Genomic DNA, 19,439 nt, shown 5'->3' on the forward strand with positions numbered 1-19,439 from the left:
TTGATGGTATTTTTGCCTATGAGTTCACTGCTGTGTGATCAGTTCAACCCCAGTATAAAATTTACAGGGGGTGAGTGTATAGTATATACTCTTTTGTATGTGGTTTCTTTTTCTTTTCTTTTCTTTTTTTTTTTTTTTTCCAGTATTGGGGATCAAACCCAGGTCTTCTCATATGCTAAGCAAGTGCTCTTAACACTAAGCTACATGCCCAGTTCTGTATGAAGTTGCATACTACTTCTTTGGCTCATTCATGTTCTATATATTTTAGTAATTCATTTTTTTCTTCCTTTTGGTACCGGGATTGAATCCAGGGACACTTAACTACAGAGTCACATCCCCAGCCCTGTTTTTTTTTTTCTATTTTATTTAGAGATGATTTCGATGAGTTGCTTAGGGCCTCTCTAAATTACTGAGGCAGGTTTTGAACTCTCCATCCTACTACCTCAGCCTCCAGAGCCGCTGGGATTACAGGCAGGTGCCACTGTGCCCGTATTCTCCTCCTGTTCCTCCTCCTCCTCCTCCTTTTTTTTTTTTTTAACTTTTTATTTTGAACAAGTTTTAGATTTACAAAAAGAGTTAGAAAGATAGTAGAGAGTTTTCTTATATCCCTTATCCAGTATCTCTCAACATTACCATCTTACGTGGTCATAATATATTTATCAAAACCAAGAAATTGGAGCTGGGGTTATGGTTTAGTAGTAGAGCACTTCCCTAGCTTGTGCAAAAGAAACTTAGAAATTGGGCTGGGGATATAGCTCAGTTGGTAGCGTGCTTGCCTTGTAAGCACAAGGCCCTGGGTTCAATCCCCAGTACCACAAAAAAAAAAAAAAAAAAAAAAAAAACCTCAGAAATTAACATCATTACAATACTGTTAGTTAAATTACAAACCTTATTCCAGTTTCACCTTGTTCATATTGATTTTCTCACTAATGCTCTCTCTTGTGTGTGTGTGTGTGTGTGGTTCTGGAGATTAAACCAGAGCCTCACCCTTGCTAGGTAAGTGCTCCACTAAGCCACATCCCAGCCCTTTTTATATTTATTTTAAGATAGGGTTTTACTAGGTTTCCTAGGTTGGCCTCGAATTTATGATCCTCCCTAGCCTCCTGCATAGCTGAAGTTACTCAGCCTTACTAATGCCTTTCTTCTAGTTTAAGATCTAATCCAGAATACCACATTGCATTTAGTTGTTATTTCTTCTTAGTTTCCTCCAATCTGTGACAATTTTCATTCCTCCCCTTGCCCTTTTTTTTTTTAAATGGTATCAGGGGTGCTGTACCACTGAGCAACATCTCCAACCCTTTATTTTTTATTTTTTATTTTGAGACAGGTCTCACTGAGTTGCTGCTTAGGGCCTTGCTAAGTTGTCAAGGCTAGCCTCAAACTTTTGATCCTCTTACCTCAGCCTTCCACATCACTGGGATTACAGGCATATGCCATCATACCCAGCTATCCCCAACCCTTTTTAAAAAACTTTTTATTTTGTAACTCCACATCATGTAAAACCACAAGAAAGGAAAGTTACACTCCGTGTATGTAGAATATGTCAAAATATATTCTTCCATCATGTATAACTAGAAAGAACAAATAAAAAATTTTTTAAATAATAAAATCTTTTTATTTTGAGACAAGGTCTCACTGAGTTTTCCAGGCTGACCTTGAACTTATAGTCCTTCTACATAGCTGGGATTACAGGTATACCACCATGCCTGGCTTGTTTTGTTTTTCAGCATTGAATCACATATATGCAATTGGTTGTTGTGGTATCATTCCATGCCCCTCTAAAATGGAATGCTCTCCTGTCCCTCTGTACCCCCACATCTTATGACACTGATTTTTTGAAGAGTCTAGGTTAGGAGAAGAAAAGTTACAAGCAGCTTCTAAGAGATAGCCCACAGGTCAGGTATAAATGTGTTTGATTGGTATTATACATGAAAATTTGAATTTATGGCAGTATTTTTTTCTGCTTTTTAAATAGTTTTGTGTAATGTTTCTTTTTTTATCCCTTCATTTGTTTATTTATTTTTTATATGGTGCTGAAGATCAAACCCAGTGCCTCATACATGCTAGGCAAGCCACTGAGCCACAACCCCAGCCCTTTTTTTCTGGCTTTTTTTGCCAGTATTTAAATAGGAGAGTTCAAGCAACACTGGACCCACACTCCACAAGATTGTGGGTGGTACATGAGTATTAAGCCATCCTTTTTAGTATTTTTCATCTTGTATGGCGTTCAGCACATGAAACTATGGAACTAAGCCTTGTGGCAGTAATTATTTTAGGTAGCACAGTCACTCTGACAGAACATTAAATAACATGAAATTACTCAGCAATAAAATTATTCCTAGCTGGATGCAGTGGCAAACACCTGTAATGCCAGCCTCAGCAACAGCAAGGCACTAAGCAACTCAGGGAGACCCTGTCTCTAAATAAAATGCAAAATAGGGCTGGGATGTGGCTCAGTGTTCAAGTGCCCCTGAGTTTAGTCCCCAGTACCCACCCCCCAAAAATTAGTCCTTTGCTAGGTCCTCAATCTACATTGCCCCATAAATAGTCTCATAGTCTCTTTGAGTTGAAACTGGTATTTAGTGTCCCCTAACAATCACTGGTCTCCCTATCTGGCAGAGGAATGCTAGCTTCAAACTGAGACCACTATTTTGTTAGGTTTCTCTCTCTCTTTGTGTCTCCCTCCCTCCTTTCTTTCCTTTCTTTCTTTCTCTCTTTTCTAGTCTCTCTCCTCTGTCTCTCTCTCTCTCTCTCTCTCTCTCTCTCTCTCTCTCTCTCTCTCTGGCTCTCTGGCTCTCACTCTTTTTCTCTCTCTCTTTTTTTGTAGTGCTGGGGGTCAACTCCAGGACCTCCAAGCTTGCTAAGTAAGCATGCTACTACTGAACTATGTCCCCAGCTCTTTTTTGTTATGGTTTAATAGTATTTTTTTTTTCATTACACTTACTGGCATAGTTATCTTCTGGTCATGGCAGGTAATGTTGGTAAGTAATTACATATTTTGGATAAATGAAGCAATCATCCCATTTGTTGTATGGTAAATACTTTCCCTAGATTTTTCTCCTTTAATCGTCAAAATTGATGAGCTAGAAACTATTATTTAGAAATTTTATTATATTATGAATGAAAAACCTGAAGTTCAGAGAGGTTAATGATGTGCTACTCCACAAAATAACCTCTAGTGCTATCACAAGTCTTCAGATTTGATGATCCTGTTAATGTCAACACCTGTAGGAAGGTGGCAGTACATAACCGATTTTTTTATAAGTTGTAGAAAGCTTTTTCAAAACAGTACTATCTCAGAAGACTTGGTCATTGTGCCACCTACTGAGGTGCTGAGGTACCTGGAGTTACAAAGCTGAATAGTCCTAGAATAGCAGTTATTTCCAACAGTCCTTAGGTTTCTACATAACTATGGGGAATAGTCTCTTTTGGGAATTTCTATTGTATAGAAGATAAATTGAGATAGACATGGCCATTATGTTTTTTCAGCAAATGTAAAAGCCATTTTTTCTCCTTGTATCTACACTATAGGAACAACTTTCTGAAGTACTCGATGCCATGTTTGAAAGGATAGTCAAAGTTGATGAACATGTTATTGACCAAGGAGATGATGGAGACAACTTTTATGTCATAGAAAGGTAGGAGACAGAGCTTTTCAATTATGTGGCCATACTTGTTTGGGTTCATGACTCAGGGCAGATGCTTTATTCTGTACTGTGTCAGTGCAGAGAGGCTTAGCACCAGGGGAGCAGGCTTCCCAAAACCTTATGAAGGGTCACAGCCTGCTTCTCTCTATTGCTGTCCTGACTCCTTAGCACAACCCATATGTGGGGAGCCACCATTTACAGTAGGGAGATTGACAAAGAATGCAGGATGTGCTTTATTATATCCATATCATTAACCAGTGTTAAGGTAAATTGATTCCCCTGAAGAATAGCCAAGATGCTATATTATCATTTGAATCTTGGAATTCCAGCCTGATTTTACACATGATTACACTGCCTTGACTTCCATTCCTCTAGCCCATTTTCTCTTTGTTCTAGAGGTAAGCCATATTAGGAAAAATGAAATATTTGAATTTGACCTGCCTGCTTTACCGTGTCTTAGCCTCTTGAGTTTATAGTATTCTCTTGTGATGGGGTGGGGTTCTTTCTGACTTCCTCTCATTTCTGAAAGGAGCACCTTCACCAGAGTTTAAGGCAATAAGATGCTTTTTCACCAATATCATCTGTTAATCTTTTGAAAGAAAATTTTTGAAGTAATTTCAGAGTTATAGAAAACTTGCACAAATAGTTCAGAAAATTCTCCTAAGTACAGGTTTCCCAAGTTAATGTTCTGTGCTGGTGATATAGCCCATCACGTAGAGTGCCTGACTCGCATGCTGGAGGTCCCAGCAGTGTGGGATTGTGGAAATAACAAACAAACGAAACCAAGTTAATGTTCTGCCACATTTGCTTTACCAAGTTGTTGAGAATGAGTTACAGATATAATGAATTCCCCTTTATCTCTGAATACTTCAGTTTGCATTTCCTTAAAATACCATCTTCTTATGCACAGAACAGTCAACAATCAGAAATTAATATTTGTATACTACTACATCTAATCACCTGACATACGGTGCCTCACATGTGCTAGGCAAGTGCTGTATCACTGAGCTTTAGCCCCAGCTGATAATCTAATCATGAAAGTCTATTTTAAGCATTTTGTCTTGGAATGCATTATTATCCTATGGCCCCTGAAGATTAAGAGTAAAAAGGATGTCTACACTCAGCACTTCCAATCAGTGTTGCACCAGAGGTCCTAACCAGTGCAAAAAGTAAAATAAAGGAAGAAAGAAAAGGCATATAGATTGAAAATAAAGAAGTAAAACATGTATTTTAGTCAACTTTTTTGCTACTGCGGCTGAAAGACTTGACCAGAACAACTGTAGAGGAGGAAAGGTTTATTTAGGGGTTCACGGTTTCAGAGGTGCCAGTCCATAAGTGACTGACTCCATTCCTCAAGGCTTAAGGTGAGGCAGAACATAATGGCGGAAGAGTGTGGCAGAGGGAAGCAGTGCCCATGGCCATCAGGAAGCAGAAAGAGAGAGAGTTCTCCACTTGCCTAGATACAAATATATACCGCAAAGCCACACCTCCTCCAGCCACACCCTACCTGCCTTCAGTTACCACTCAGTTAATCCCAGTTAGGGGATTAATTTGCTGATTGGGTTAAGGCTCTTTTGGGGGGGGGGCAGTTACCAGGGATTGAACTCAGGGGTATTCAACAACTGAACCACATACCCAGCCCTATTTTTTGTATTTTATTTAGAGACAGGGTTTCGCTAAGTTGCTTAGCTCCTCACTTGCTGAGGATGACTTTGAACTTGTGATCTTCCTGCCTCAGCCTCCTGAGCTGCTGGGATTACAGGCATGTGCCACTGATCCTGGTGGGGTTAAGACTCTTACAACCCAATCATTTCTTCTCTGAACCATCTTGCATTATCTCACATGTGAGCTTTTGGGGGATACCTCACATCCAAGGCATAACAACCTGCAAGTAGCCTGATCCTGTATGTAGAAAATCCTAAGAGTGCCACCTAAAATAGGTACCAGAGTTTAGCAAGGTTACAGGATACAAAGTCAAAATGAAAGATCTATTGCAATTGTATATACCAGCAAAACTATGTTAGAAATCCCTATTGATGTTTTATATTATATGTAAATTCATGATCAGAAGTAATTAATTAAATTGTTTCTTGTCATTTTTCCAGGGGAACTTACGACATTTTAGTGACAAAAGATAATCAAACACGCTCTGTTGGTCAGTATGATAACCGTGGCAGTTTTGGAGAACTAGCTCTGATGTACAACACCCCGAGAGCTGCTACCATTGTCGCCACCTCAGAAGGCTCCCTTTGGGGATTGGTGCGTGAGAGAAATGGTTCCCATTGCATGGCACAGTATTTCTTTTGAGTCTCTTTTATAGCCAGCTATTTGAAAGACATAATGAAAGGGCTCATGAAAGTGTGTTTTTCTAAAACGATTTATCAATAAAACAGTTACTCCAGGTCACAGAGACATAACTGTGTCTTATGACCCCATAGTAGTATATAGCTCTGTTTATATTTTGTTTGTTTTTAATCAGTTAAGTAGAGAGAGAAGATAATTCTCCATACAAGAAGCAGCCTACAAGCTGGGCATGATGGTGCATACCTATAATCACAGCGGCTTGGGTGACTGAGGCAGGAGGATCGTGAGTTTAAAGCTAGCCTCAGCAACTTAGGCATGAGCAATCCAGTGAGACCCTGCCTCAAAATAAAATACAAGAAAAGGCTGGGGATGTTGCTCAGTAGTTAAATGTCCCTGGGTTCAATCTCTAGTACTAAAAGAAAAAAAAAATAAAAGCAACAGCCTAGAAAAAACAAATGCCATAGGAAGCTTTGTGGGTAGCATTTTCCATCTCTAGATATCCCAGGACCAACTTTTCTTTATGTTCAGCCATCCACTTGTTCATTGGTCCTTGCCAATATCCATAGACTTGAATCACTAGAAAGACTGATGACCATGTTCTGGAAAAGAGAGCTTTTCTAGAATGTCTTATATTTAACACTACTGTGATACCTGTCTTCTCTTATATGTGACCCATCTTATTTTCTTCAACATCAAGTTATATATCCCAAATGCTAACTCTTTAACTTTTTTTTTTTTTTTTTTTTTTTTTTTTTTTTTGTGGTACTGGGGATCGAACTCAGGGCCTTGTGCTTGCGAGGCAAGTACTCTACCAGCTGAGCTATCTCCCCAGCCCTAACTCTTAACTTTTAAGGAAATGTTGACATCTGTAGTAATTTTTTTCTGTTTACTTTATAAGTAGAATTATATGAATAGCTTGGAATAATCAACTTATTTCCTTACTGAAATCACATTTTAAAGACATGAAAGAGCATTTTACTGTGACATACTGATGTTAAATTAAGAGTATTGCTGAAGGGTCATGCTGGCACACTTTTGTAATCCCAGCAACTTGGAGGCTGAGGCAGGAGGATTGCAAGTTCAAAGGTAGCCTCAGCAACTTAGTAAAACTCTAAGCAACTTTTTGAGACCTGTTTCAAAATAAAAAGGGCTGGAGTTGTGGCTCAGTGGTAGAGTGCTTGCCTGGCACATGTGATACACTGGGTTTGATCCTCAGCACCACATAAAAATGAATAAATAAAATAAAGATATTGTGTCTGTCTACAACTAAAAAAAAAAAAAAAAAAAAAAGTGTTGCTGAGCTGGGCATGGTAGTACATGACTGTAATTCCAGTGACTCGGAAGGTTGAGGCAGGAGGATTGCAAGTTTGAGGCCAACTTCAGCAACTTAATGAGACCCTCAGCTACTGAGCAAGACTTTGCCTCAAAATAAACAAATAAAAAGGACTGGGGGATGTAACTCAGTGGTAAAGTGCCTCTGGGTTTAATCCCGTTACAAAAAAAAAAAAAAAAAAAAAAAACAGGAAAAAAGAATATCACATACTGGGGGATTTAAAAAACTGGGGTCTGGGAAGATAGCTCAGTTGGTAGAGTGCTTGCCTTGCAAGCACAAGGCCGTGGGTTCGATTCCCAGCACCACAAAAAAAAAAAAAAAAAAAAAAAAAAAGAAAGAAAAAAAAAGGCACTCTCACTAAGGATCTCGGGACTTGAGAGAAGGATATAAAAGTGAATTCCCTAGTTTTCCTATATATTTCCATGTAACCAAGGTAGGCTGCTGGAAAAGCCTGCAAAACCCAGATCTGCCAACAGGTGCATACAGAAACAACCCCATGAAAACCTTGCTCTCTCTAGCCAAAGAATCAGGAAGAGGGTGCCCATTAGAACAGAAAATTGTTTTTTTTTTATTTATTTTTATTGTAAACAAATGGGATACATGTTGTTTCTGTTTGTACATGGAGTAACAGCATACCATTTGCATAATCATACATTTACATAGGGTAATGATGTTTGATTCATTCTGTTGTTTTTTCCTTCCCCTCCACCCCTCCCACCCCTCTTTTCCCTCTATACAGTCCCTCCTTCCTCCATTCTTGCCCCCCTCATACCCCCCATTATGTGTCATCATCCACTTATCAGTGAGATCATTTGTCTTTTGGATTTTTGAGATTGGCTTATCTCACAGCATGATATTCTCCAATTTCATCCATTTGCCTGCAAATACCATAATTTTATCATTCTTTATGGCTGAGTAATATTCCATTGTGTGTGTATATATATGTGTGTGTATATATATATGTGTGTGTGTGTGTATATATATATCATAGTTTTTTTTATCCATTCATCAATTGAAGGACATCTAGGTTGGTTCCACAATCTGGCTATTGTGAACTGAGCAGCTATGAACATTGATGTGGCTGTATCTCTGTAATATGCTGATTTTAAATCCTTTGGGTATAGGCCAAGGAGTGGGATAGCTGGGTCAAATGGTAGGTCCATTCCAAGTTTTCTGAGGAATCTCCACACTGCTTTCCAGAGTGGCTGCACTAATTTGCAGCCCCACCAGCAATGTATGAGTGTACCTTTCTCCCCACATCCTCGCCAACACCTATTGTTGCTTGTATTCTTGATAATCGCCATTCTAATTGGGGTGAGATGGAATCTTAGTGTAGTTTTGATTTGCATTTCTCTTATTACTAAAGATGGTGAACATTTTTTCATATGTTTGTTGATTGCTTGTAGATCTAGAACAGAAAATTGTTTTTGATAATTGCGGCCCTACTCCTTTCAAAGGGAAAACTGATTATATTTCCCGACGATATTGCTGGGCCAAGGAGGAAGTTGGACTTTTACCCAGCAACAAAAGGCAAAATAAGGGGGTACATATTACTAGTTGGTACTGTGCTTTCTCTGTCAGGGTAGTGTCAACAGGTCCCACTGGGAAGCTTAATATGCACCCCCACCTGTACATGCATGGTATACCTAAACAGGGTGAGTGTCTACAAAAGAAATTATGTAATATCATATCCAAAATATCTAAGGAATACTTGAAAATCACTTGTCATACCAAGAACAAGGAAATTCTCAACTTCAATGAGAAAAGACAATCAACAAACTTATGTATTTTCTCCCTTTTCATTAATTTATTGTTTAAAAATATTTTTTAGTTGTAGATGGACATAATTAATGTCTTTATTTATTTTTATGTGATACTGAGAATCGAACCCAGTGCCTCGCACATTCAAGGCAAGTGCTCTACCACAGAGCCCTAGCCCTAGCCCCCCTTTTCATTAATTTAAGTCCTACCCCTCCTTCAGGTTCCAAAAATATTATATTTTTGTTATAAAATTTTTTTTATGTCATTCCTGCCTACTGAAATTTATTTAACCTGGAAATTCTTGTGGCATTTGTCTTCTGTAGTTTCACCTAGCACATTTTCATATGCTGTCTTAAACTGTAGACTTTTAAAATTCCTTCATATTTTGTATTGTCTCCTCATTAAGATTGTAAACTCCATGAGGGCAGGAACTATCTCACTGTTTTATCCTTTTTTGGAAGGATGTCTTTTGACATTGAATTACAACTGTGAACTCACAAATGTTTGATGGAAGTTTTTTGTTTTGTGTTCTATGAATGAACCCATAGGTGGCATCCATTGTGCACTAGACAGTAAGCAGCAAGTTGTAGCCTGTGGGACTCTGGCTCAGGCTCCAAGTCTTTTTCTTTAGTGATGACTCTGAGATTGAAGTGTCATTAAACACTCGGTTGACATAATAACTTCTGTAGTCCTCTAATATTATCTGTGACCTAGTTAACTAAATCATAGGTAATAACCTGTGGTGTTTTTTTTTTGTTGTTGTTGTTTTGCAGTGCTGGGGATCGAACCCAGGGCCTTGTGCTTACAAGGCAAGCACTCTACCAACTGAGCTATCTCCCCAGCCCCTAACCTGTGGTTTTAAACAAGCATATACTAGAATTTTATATTCTTTTTTGTAGGATCGGGTGACTTTTAGAAGAATCATAGTGAAAAACAATGCAAAAAAAAGGAAGATGTTTGAATCATTTATTGAATCTGTGCCGCTCCTTAAATCACTGGAGGTAAAGTCTGAATGACAAACTGTTAAAATTGTTATTAGGTTTTTCAAATCATACTATTCTAACCCAGTTCTGTGTTATATAAGTTAAGGTCTTTTCCTTATAATTTGTGAGTGTGTCTATTGTTTCAGGTGTCAGAACGAATGAAGATTGTGGATGTGATAGGAGAAAAGATCTATAAGGATGGAGAGCGCATAATCACTCAGGTGAGTGGCAGCCTTGCACAGCTCCTTTCCTGGAAGTCATCATCTGAAGGACTAGTGCATCATTTGTCTCATAAGATTTCCATGTCCTCCACTGTTAAGAGCTCATGTTGCAAGGTACTTGTTCATGCCTCCTGCCGAGTCCTCTGAAGCCCATTGATGTCCATCTCACCAATAAATGCAGATCTCTTGCTTCTATTCACTTTTGTTTTTGTTTTTGTTTTGCTATACCTAGCGATTGAGCCCCCAGGGGTGTTCTACCACCTGAGCTATATCCCCAACCCTTTTCATTTTTTTATTTTTGAGACAGGATCTCACTAAGTTGCTGGGACTGATCTTGAATTTACAGTCCTCCTGCTTCACCTTGTGGAGTAGGTGGGATGAAAGGCATGCATCACTGCATCCAGCTCCATTCACATTTTTTTGCTTCTGGGTGTTTGTTCTTTTAAATATCTTTTTATTATGACCCTGAGTAAGCTTCATTCATTGCTGTTAAAACCTAGAGAAGATTGGAGGATTTTGCTCTGACTTCTCTACGTTTGATCCAAGGTATACTCTTGACTAATGTAACACAAACCAGAGTCCTTGGTTTTGAGTGATTACCAGATCTGTAAGATGTCTTCAGTCTTTCCTTTATGCCTTTTTTTCCCCTTGTGTTATTTTTGTATACTGTAAGATTCACCACACAGTGGATTGGACCATTGTAATTAAAGAGTATTTTGTAATAATTATCTTTGCCTACTGTGTTTGCATTTTTAATTAAACATAAATAGGATTTACATCTCTGTGGTTCTGAAAACGCTGGGAAGGTTAGTCTGGGTTGGGTGACATGCCTATCCTTGAAGGAAGAGGGTTGATTCAGATTGGTTGGGCCTGAGTCCCAAGTCCATGCCTCAGTCCTATAGGTAGAGCTGGCCTCCCCATAACAGCAAGGACTAATCAGACTTATCATAAAAGGAGAGAAGGAAGCACCCACTAGAAGGGATAAAAGAACTAAAAAAATATGATATCTATTCTAAATGTCATCTCTAAATGTCTGTTTTCTAGGTACTCTTACTGTTATTTTAATTAGAAATTGGTTTGCTTCTATAAACATTTATTAAGATAAACTTGTAAAACTAGATATGATAAGCATTATAATGAAGAAACATATGAAGCAGAGTGAGAACCTAGAAATGGAAGTAATTCATGTAATTTCATGTAGGAAGTGCCATTTGAGCCAGGTTTAAAGAATAAGTACAGTTTCAGTTAGAGTCTGGGAGAAATATTTCAGGTCAAGAGAATTAAATGGGCAAAGGCCAGTGGTATCAGTGGTATGAACTGTTTCAGTGCAGGTGTCCTTGTATTATAAAAACAGATCTTAGTAGCAGAAATGGGAGATGTTGACTGGTCACATTTACTGCTGCTGTTTTTTTTTTTTTTTTTTTTTTTTGGGGGGGGGGTGGGAACATTTGTTTTGTATTGTTTTTTGTTGGTGTTTTGTTTTGGTCCTGGGGATTTAACCCAGGGTTGCTTTACCATTGACCCACTGAGCTATATCCCCAGCCCTTGTTATTTTGAGACCAGGTCTTGCTAAATTGCTTAGGGACTAAGTTTCTGAGATTGACCTCGAACTTGCAATCCTCTTGTCTCAGCCTCCCAGGTCACTGGGATTACAGGCATGTGCCACCATACCCAATTCCACATTTGCTTCTGAACCTGAAGTTCTTTAAAAGTAATTTTCAAAGGACCTCCACTTCATCCTGAAAGTCCCAGGCCTGTGTCCCTCACACTGGGTTTTCAGAAAGTATGTCAAGAGATGTGAGAAGCCACAGTACTTTCTAGGGTACCTGTGCTTTTGAAGATGGAAGCTAGGTACTAGTGTAGAATGAACATGAATGAGATAACTAACTTACTATATGCACCTTTGGGCTGTGTCTGCAGACCAAGGGTTCTCAAAGTAAAGTCTCAAGACCAGCAATACCAGCATTATCTGGGAATATTAAAAACTTAAAAAACAAATACTTGGGCCCCACACCAGACCTAATGAATCATAAAGTGTATTTTATGTTGTTAAAGTGTAGAATTAGAAAAATTTTATAATCATCCCACAATCACAGTGTACAGCATTTTCATCACCACAAACTCCTCTCATGTATTTGTTACATACATACCCTCATTTCTGGAAACCAATAATCTGCTTTCTATCACAGTAGAAATTTCTTTTCTAGAAAAAAAGGGAAAAAGAAATTTCTTTTTTAGAATCTTTTATAATGAAGTTATATAATATGTAGTTTTTTTATGTGTGCATCTTTTCTCCAGGGCCTTGGTGATTGTTAGGCAAGTACCACCGCACCATTGAGCTACATCCCCAGCTCTTTCTATTTTTAATTTTAAAGCAGGGTCTTGCTAAGTTGACCAGACTAGCTTCAAACTTGGAATCCTCCTGCCTTAGCCTCCTGAGTCACTAGGATTATAGACATGCACCTGGCTTAGTATAATGTTTTTGAGTTTTGTACATGATATTGTGTGTATCAGTATATCATTCCTTTTTATTGCTAGGTAGTATTTCATTATATGAGTGTACCATGATTTGTCATTTCCATTCACCAGTTGAACATTTGGGTTCTTTCCAGTTTAGGGCAGTTGTGAATAAGCATGCAGTGAATATTTGCATATATGACTTTGGATATATTTTTTTACTCAAGGGTAAAAACATAGGAATGGAATTGCTGAGTCATATAGTAAATGTATGTTAACTGTAGCATCCAAACTGTTTTTTTAAATGGTTTTACCAAGCTGGGTACAGTGGCTTATTACAGCTACTCAGGGAACTGAGGCAAAAGAATCATGAGTTGAAGCCCAGGCTGGGCAACATAATGATACCCTGTCTCAAAATAAGTAAATAAACAAAATGTCTGTATCATTTTGTGTTCACACAGCAATGTATGAAAATGCCAGTTGTTCTATATCCTCACCAGCTCTTGTTATTGAGTCTTCTCTCCCTCTCTCTCTCTGTGTTGTACAAGTAACCTGAACTCAGGGATGCTTTACCATTGAGGTACATCTCCAGCCCTTCTAATTTATTTTGAGACAGGTCTCACTAGGTTGCTGAGGCTGGCTTTGAACTTGTAATCCTCCTGCCTCAGCCTCCATTTTGAGTTGAATTTTGTGCAGGCTCTCTTCTATATGTGGGTAACTGGTTTTCCCAGCACCATTTGTTAAAAAGGCTGTCTTTTTACCAACATATGTTTTTGGTTCTTTTGTCAAGGATCAAAGGACTGTATCTGGGTGATTTTCTCTGTGTCTTCTATTCTGTTCTGTTGGTCTATGTGTCTGTCTTTATTCTAGTACCATGCATTTTTTGTTAGGGTAGTTCTGTAGTACAATTTGGAGACAGTTAAATGATGCCTCCCGCATTGCTTTTTTGGCTTAGAATGAATTTAAGGACAGCTTTTTCTAGTTCTGTGAAGAATATCATTGGTATTTTGAAGGGAATTGAATTAAGGTTGTGTATTGCTTTTTGGTAGTATGGCCATTTTAACAATGTTAATTCTGCCTGTTCACGAACGTGGAGGTCTTTGAATGTTCTTGTATCTTCGTCAATTTCCTTACTCAAAGTGTTTTATAGTTTCATTGTAGAAGTCATTTATTTCCTTGGTTAGATTTATTCCTAGGTATTTTCTTTTTTAAGGCTATTGTGAGTGGGTTATTTTCCTGATTTCTTTCTCAGCAGGTTCATTATTGGTGTATAGGAAGTTATTGATTTTCATGTTGATTTTGAAGCCTACTACTTTTATTAGCTCCATTAGTTGTCTGGTGGAGCTTTTTGGATCTCCTAAGTATTGGTTGATATCATTTGCAAACTGTAATAATTTGACATTCTCCTTAACTATTTGTATCCCTTTTATTCGCTTCTCTTGCCTAATTCTTCCAGCTAGAATTCCTAGTACTATATTGAACAGGAGTTGTGAGAGCAGACATTCTTGTCTTGTTCCAGATTTTAAAGGAAATTCTTTCAGTTTTTCCCAATTCACTATGACATTGGCTTTGGGTTTGTCATATATCACCTTAATGATGTTCAATCCCTTCTGAAAGAAGGAACAGAGACTTGCTGCCAGGAGCGAGGGGGGGTGGATCTTGTGTTAGAAAAGTTCGTTGCCTTATATACAGTCTCCGAAGGGAACTAACTATGCTATCTGCATATTGCCAGCAAGGCATTTGCCTATAGGTCAGATAGGGCCCAGGGTGGGGCTGTTGATACCTAATTGGGTAGCTAAACGTGTCAGCGGGAAGCAGACTTTCAGGAAGAGAAGCCTGTTGGATGCCATTATAAGAAAAGGGGGAGGGGCGGGAAAAATAGAAAGGGAAATAATGAGATAAATGGAGTCAATATTCTTCCCTTTTTGTTTTTTTAAGAGGGGGGTCGCCAGTCTCTCTGACTGCTTCCTGCTGAGTGGGGGCGACGTGGGGGATAGGAAGAGTTGACTGCATATTTCCCAGAAAAGGGCTGCGAAGCATGCGAGGGCGTCAGGCGTCAGATTAGGGAACGCCCCTTGCAGGAGTAGCATTTTTATTGCCTCGGACCAGTCTAGGTGGGAGCATACAGGAGGTATGAGCCAGGTGTTCCGCATGGAGCTCCGTCAGGAAGTACTTCCACTGATTATAGATGGAGAGGGTTGAAGCCGGAGCTGGAGACATCTTCGGAAGGGAGGGGGTGATATTCCTTTAAGAGAAGCTGGTTGAAAGTTTGATTAGTGATTTTTTTGGAGCTGGCCTTGAAGGAACCTTATGATACAGGGCAGGAAGGAGCAGAAGAGGAGAAGTCCGAGGAAGGGCCCTAAAAATGGGAGGACATAGGTGAGCAAGGGTGATGAGAAGAAATCTGATAAAGGACTAGCAGCGGGTGACTTCGTTAGTTGAGCAGAGAGATTCTGTAGTTTAACAACATTCTGCTCGAAAAGACCAGATTCATTAATGTAGTAGCAACATTCTTCCTTCAGGAAGAGGCAAGTTCCTCCCTTTTCTGTGGTGAGGAGGTCGATAGCCTGTCTGTTTTGTTAGGGTTACCTGAGCAATGGAGGTTACTTGCTGCTGGAGTGATAAGAACTCTGCTGTGGTGTCCAGAGCCAACTGTAGTTTCTCTTGGAGGTCTCTGGATGCCCAAAGGGAGTGACTCAGTGCTCCTCCTGAGAGACCCATTCCCGCTACTGAAGTTGTGAGGGTGAGACCAATAAGAACCTGCAGGAAAATAGCCCTACGGACGCGAGGGTGAGGCAAGAGCTGTTGAAGTTCAGAGGAGGAGTATAAGGAGAGCTGAGGGATTATTGTGACTAGGAAGCAAGTACCAGTAACATTGGCAGTGGAGGAGAACAGAGAGCCATTGCACCAGAGGAAGTGCCCTGGTTGAACAAATTTGGGTGTTGTTGGTATAGGGTAGGTAGTGGCGCAGAGGGAGGGGGAAGAGGTGCCGGACGGGGACAGGCAGATGAAGGGGAAGGAGGTGTCATTTGAGAGGAAAGTCTTTTGGAGAGGGAGATGAGAGATAAACACAGGTTGATCAAAGGAGGGAAAGTTGTAAGTGGAGGGAGTGGAGTTGTCCGCCATGAGCGGCACTGCTGCAAGGAGGGGACGAGCTAGGGATGCACAAAGAAAGCATTGCAAGGTGGGGATGGAGATGGTGGTTGAGTTCAAAAGATTTAGGAGGTGTAAGGTCTGATTTAGCAGGGTGAGCCAGGTAAGAGGGGCAGCTTTATTTGTACCAGCTTCATCAATGAGTTTGTTAAGTTGCGTCTCCAATTTCTGGACATACTCAATAACCTTGGTTTTGGCTTGGGGGGGGTCACCAGGGAGAGAGTGAGGGACATAAATCCCGTGGGTTTGAAAGCATAATCTTGTGCATAGACTGCAATATTGATGAGATCATTCCAAAAGGAGTCTCTGGGATTGTTAATGTGAATGGTATAAACATAGCTCTCTGCGGGGTATCTGCCCCACATATTTGTGGAAACTGCGGGCGTGCCAGGCTGGACACGTCTATGAAATTTAAGTCTAAAAGTGGGGAACTTATTTTGTCCCTGTTTCCCATTCGAGTAGTAAATGTTACAAGTCCAGTAGGGGCATCCCCCATAAATATCTTCCCAGCGATGGCAGTAGTCAGCCTTTTGGTCTTTGGGAAGGCAGATGAAAGGGTTCACAGCATTGGCAGGATTAAGAAGTTTGCACTGGGGACAGGAGATATCAAGAGAGATGGTGGAGCAGTTGTGGATAAAGCAGGAGCTCTCAGTAACCGTACGAATGCTTGAGACCCCAAAGGCTGTGATGTACTTTTCCTGAACAGTGAATTTGTACATGGTAACCAGAGAAGGGAGACCACTGCATAACCTGCATAATGTGTTCGGTCCTCCCGGAAAGAGGATCCGTCCGTAAACCTGGTGAGGTCGGCATGTGGAAGGGGGCCTTCAGAAATGGAAGAGTGACAGGGTATGAAGTTTTGGAGGGCTTCCAGGCAGTTGTGAAGTGGTGTGTTGGGGGAATACAGTATTGGGAGTAAAGTGGCGGGGTTTAAGGGTGGACAAGGGAGAAAGGAGATAGTAGAATTTTCTAGGAAAGACGATAGAAGAGCTAAGATTGTAGATGGTGGCAGGGATTGAAGGGCTTTATAGGTGAGTATATAGGTGAGTAGGTCCTTAAGGTGATGGGGTGAAAGTATGGTGAGTGGTGCCCCAAACATTAGTTTATAGGCTTCCTTCTGCAATAATTGCCCAGCCCGTACAGTGGGATCTAGCTGTTTGGATAAGTATGCTACAGGGGCGAAGGAGGGGCCGTAGGTTTGTCCTAAGACCCCTAAAGCTGTCCACCGTTTTCATGGACATAGAGAGAAAAGGGTCTGGTGAGGTCAGGGAGGTGAAGTGCTGGAGCTTGGACTAGGGTCTGTCGGAGCCTGAGGAAGGGGCGACAGGGTGAGGAGGATAGAGGCTCTCCGGGTTCCCCCCTCACCAATTCACAGAGGGGTCGAGCTAGCAAAGAAAAGTTTGGAATCCAGGCTCTAAAATATCCAGCCAGTCCCAGGAAGTTCAAGATTTCTGCCTTGGTATTTGGGACAGGAAGGGAAAGTAGGAGGTGTTTCCTGTCTAAGGTTATTGCCTTCCTCTGTGGAGATAATTGAAAGCCTAAATATGTCACGGTTGTGAAGGAGATTTGAGCTTTGGAAGGGATACGCGATACCCCCTGTCAGCCAGGAAATTGAGGAGTGAGGCAGTGTCTGGGATTGTTCCCAGGAGGGGCTGCAGAGTAAGAGGTCATCTACATATTGCAGGAGAATAGATTTGGGGTGCGATGTATGGAAGACCTTAAGGTCCAAAAATGTGGGGGCTATCACGGAACCCCTGGGGAGGACAGTCCAAGTAAGCTGCTCAGAGTGTCGCGTGTGGGGGTCAGTCCAAGTGAAAACAAAAATGTCCTGGGAAGAAGGGTCAAGAGGGATGGAAAAAAGGCATCCTTCAGATCTAAGACCGAAAAGTGCGTAGAGGAAGCCAGGACCTGGGATAACAAAGTATAGGGGTTAGGGACTAAGGGATGAATGGGAACAACAGCAGTATTGATCATGCAGAGGTCTTGAACTAGGCGATACGATACGTTCCATTTGCCTTTTTGACTGCTAGGATGGGGGTGTTGAAGGGTGAGTGCGTATAGCGGAGATATCCTTTTTGGTAAAGGTCCTCAATGATAGGTTGAAGCCCGAAGAGGGCGGTGGTACTCAGGGGGTATTGGGCCTGATGTACGAATTTAGAGGGATCCTTCAGCCTTATGGATATTGGTGGGCAATGGGCAGCAGAAGGGCTGGTGATGTCCCATACCACGTCGTTAACAGGGTGTGTTAAAATGGGAAGGGGGGTCTCTGGTATAGAATTGTGACCCCTAGAATTGTGATCCTCCGAAATAAGAGCCAGAAGGAAGGAGGTCGTTGGTGAGAGGGAGGGGGGCATGGTGATAGAAACATTCAGTAGGGAGAAGATATCCCTCCCTAATAATGGAATAGGACATTGGGGCATGACTAAAAAGGAGTGGGAGAAAGGAAGGTGGGCATCTTGGATATAACAAGTTAAAGGGGGGTCCTTTGGGGAAAGATTTGTTTTCCTCCTACCCCGACTATAGGAGAGCTGCTGGGTTTGGTGGGGCCCCGAAACTCCCTCAAGACCGAAAAAGTGGCTCCAGTGTCCAGGAGGAAGGAAATGGGGTGACCGCCCACAGTTATGGTTACCCTGGGTTCCTGTTTAGTTATAGGCATGGTTGGGAAGGACCCACGGCCCCGTCAATCCTCTTCAGCCAGTCCCACCACAGATGGTTGCTGCGTTTTGGGTGGCTGAGGGTTGTTTGACCATCCACCCCTTCGGGTGAGTGGGCAATCAGAGCCCCAATGTCCCCTCTTTTGGCATTTCGGGCACGGCGTGTTGGTTTGCCTAGGAGAGGGGCAAGACTTTGACCAATGTCCTTCCTTGCCACATTTAAAGCAGGCCCCCGGTGGAGGCTTGGGGTTAGATGAAATAGGAGAATGCCCAGGGGAGGTTTTCATGATCTGGGCCAACATTTGAAAGTTGGCTTGATCAGCCCTCTGTTTCCGGTGTTCGTTTTCCTCCTCCCAGTTATGGAAGACTTTGAAAGCCACTGATAAAATCTCAGTTTGCGGGATGGCGGGGCCTTGCTCCAGCTTCTTTAATTTGGCTTTAATGTCAGGGCAGGATTGGGCCAAAAAATACATCATAAGGACATGCCAGCCATCATCTGAAGTGGGGTCTAAATTGGTATACTGCAGGAGGGCTTGGGTCAGCCTGTTCAAAAACTCGGATGGAGTCTTCTCCTTCCTCTGAATTATTTCCTGAATCTTTTGAAAATTAACAATTTTGCAGGCAGCCTTTTTAAGGCCGACTACCAGACAAGAGGCAAAGTGGTCTCGGGCCTGGATTCCTTGAGCTGTATTGTAATCCCAATTTGGGTCTTGTTCAGGGACTGCGTGTGGGCCGGGTGGGTGGTTGGGATCTATACGGTGGGTATCATTGGCATGGGTTTGGGCAGTGTCCCAGACCCTGCGGCGTTCCTCGGGGAGAAGAGTGTTGGCTAGGAGCATGAAGATATCATGGTGTGTTAGGCTATATGCTTGGAGCACCCATTGGAATTCCTTGATGTAGGTAGTAGGATCGGTGGTGAAGGAGCC

General features: G+C 41.2%; 1 protein-coding gene across 1 annotated transcript in view; it reads left to right on the plus strand.

Annotated features, from left to right (window-relative positions):
- Positions 1 to 19,439, plus strand: part of Prkar2a (protein kinase cAMP-dependent type II regulatory subunit alpha) — an 84,236-nt gene that overhangs the window by 45,192 nt on the left and 19,605 nt on the right. Inside the window, exons 5-8 of the mRNA XM_047563469.1 lie at positions 3,532 to 3,638; positions 5,753 to 5,906; positions 9,945 to 10,046; positions 10,175 to 10,249. Of these exons, the coding sequence (XP_047419425.1) occupies positions 3,532 to 3,638; positions 5,753 to 5,906; positions 9,945 to 10,046; positions 10,175 to 10,249 (438 nt within the window). The remainder of the gene's footprint in view (positions 1 to 3,531; positions 3,639 to 5,752; positions 5,907 to 9,944; positions 10,047 to 10,174; positions 10,250 to 19,439) is intronic.

This window comes from Sciurus carolinensis, chromosome 9, assembly GCF_902686445.1.
Source record: "Sciurus carolinensis chromosome 9, mSciCar1.2, whole genome shotgun sequence".
NCBI classification, from domain to species: domain Eukaryota; kingdom Metazoa; phylum Chordata; class Mammalia; order Rodentia; family Sciuridae; genus Sciurus; species Sciurus carolinensis.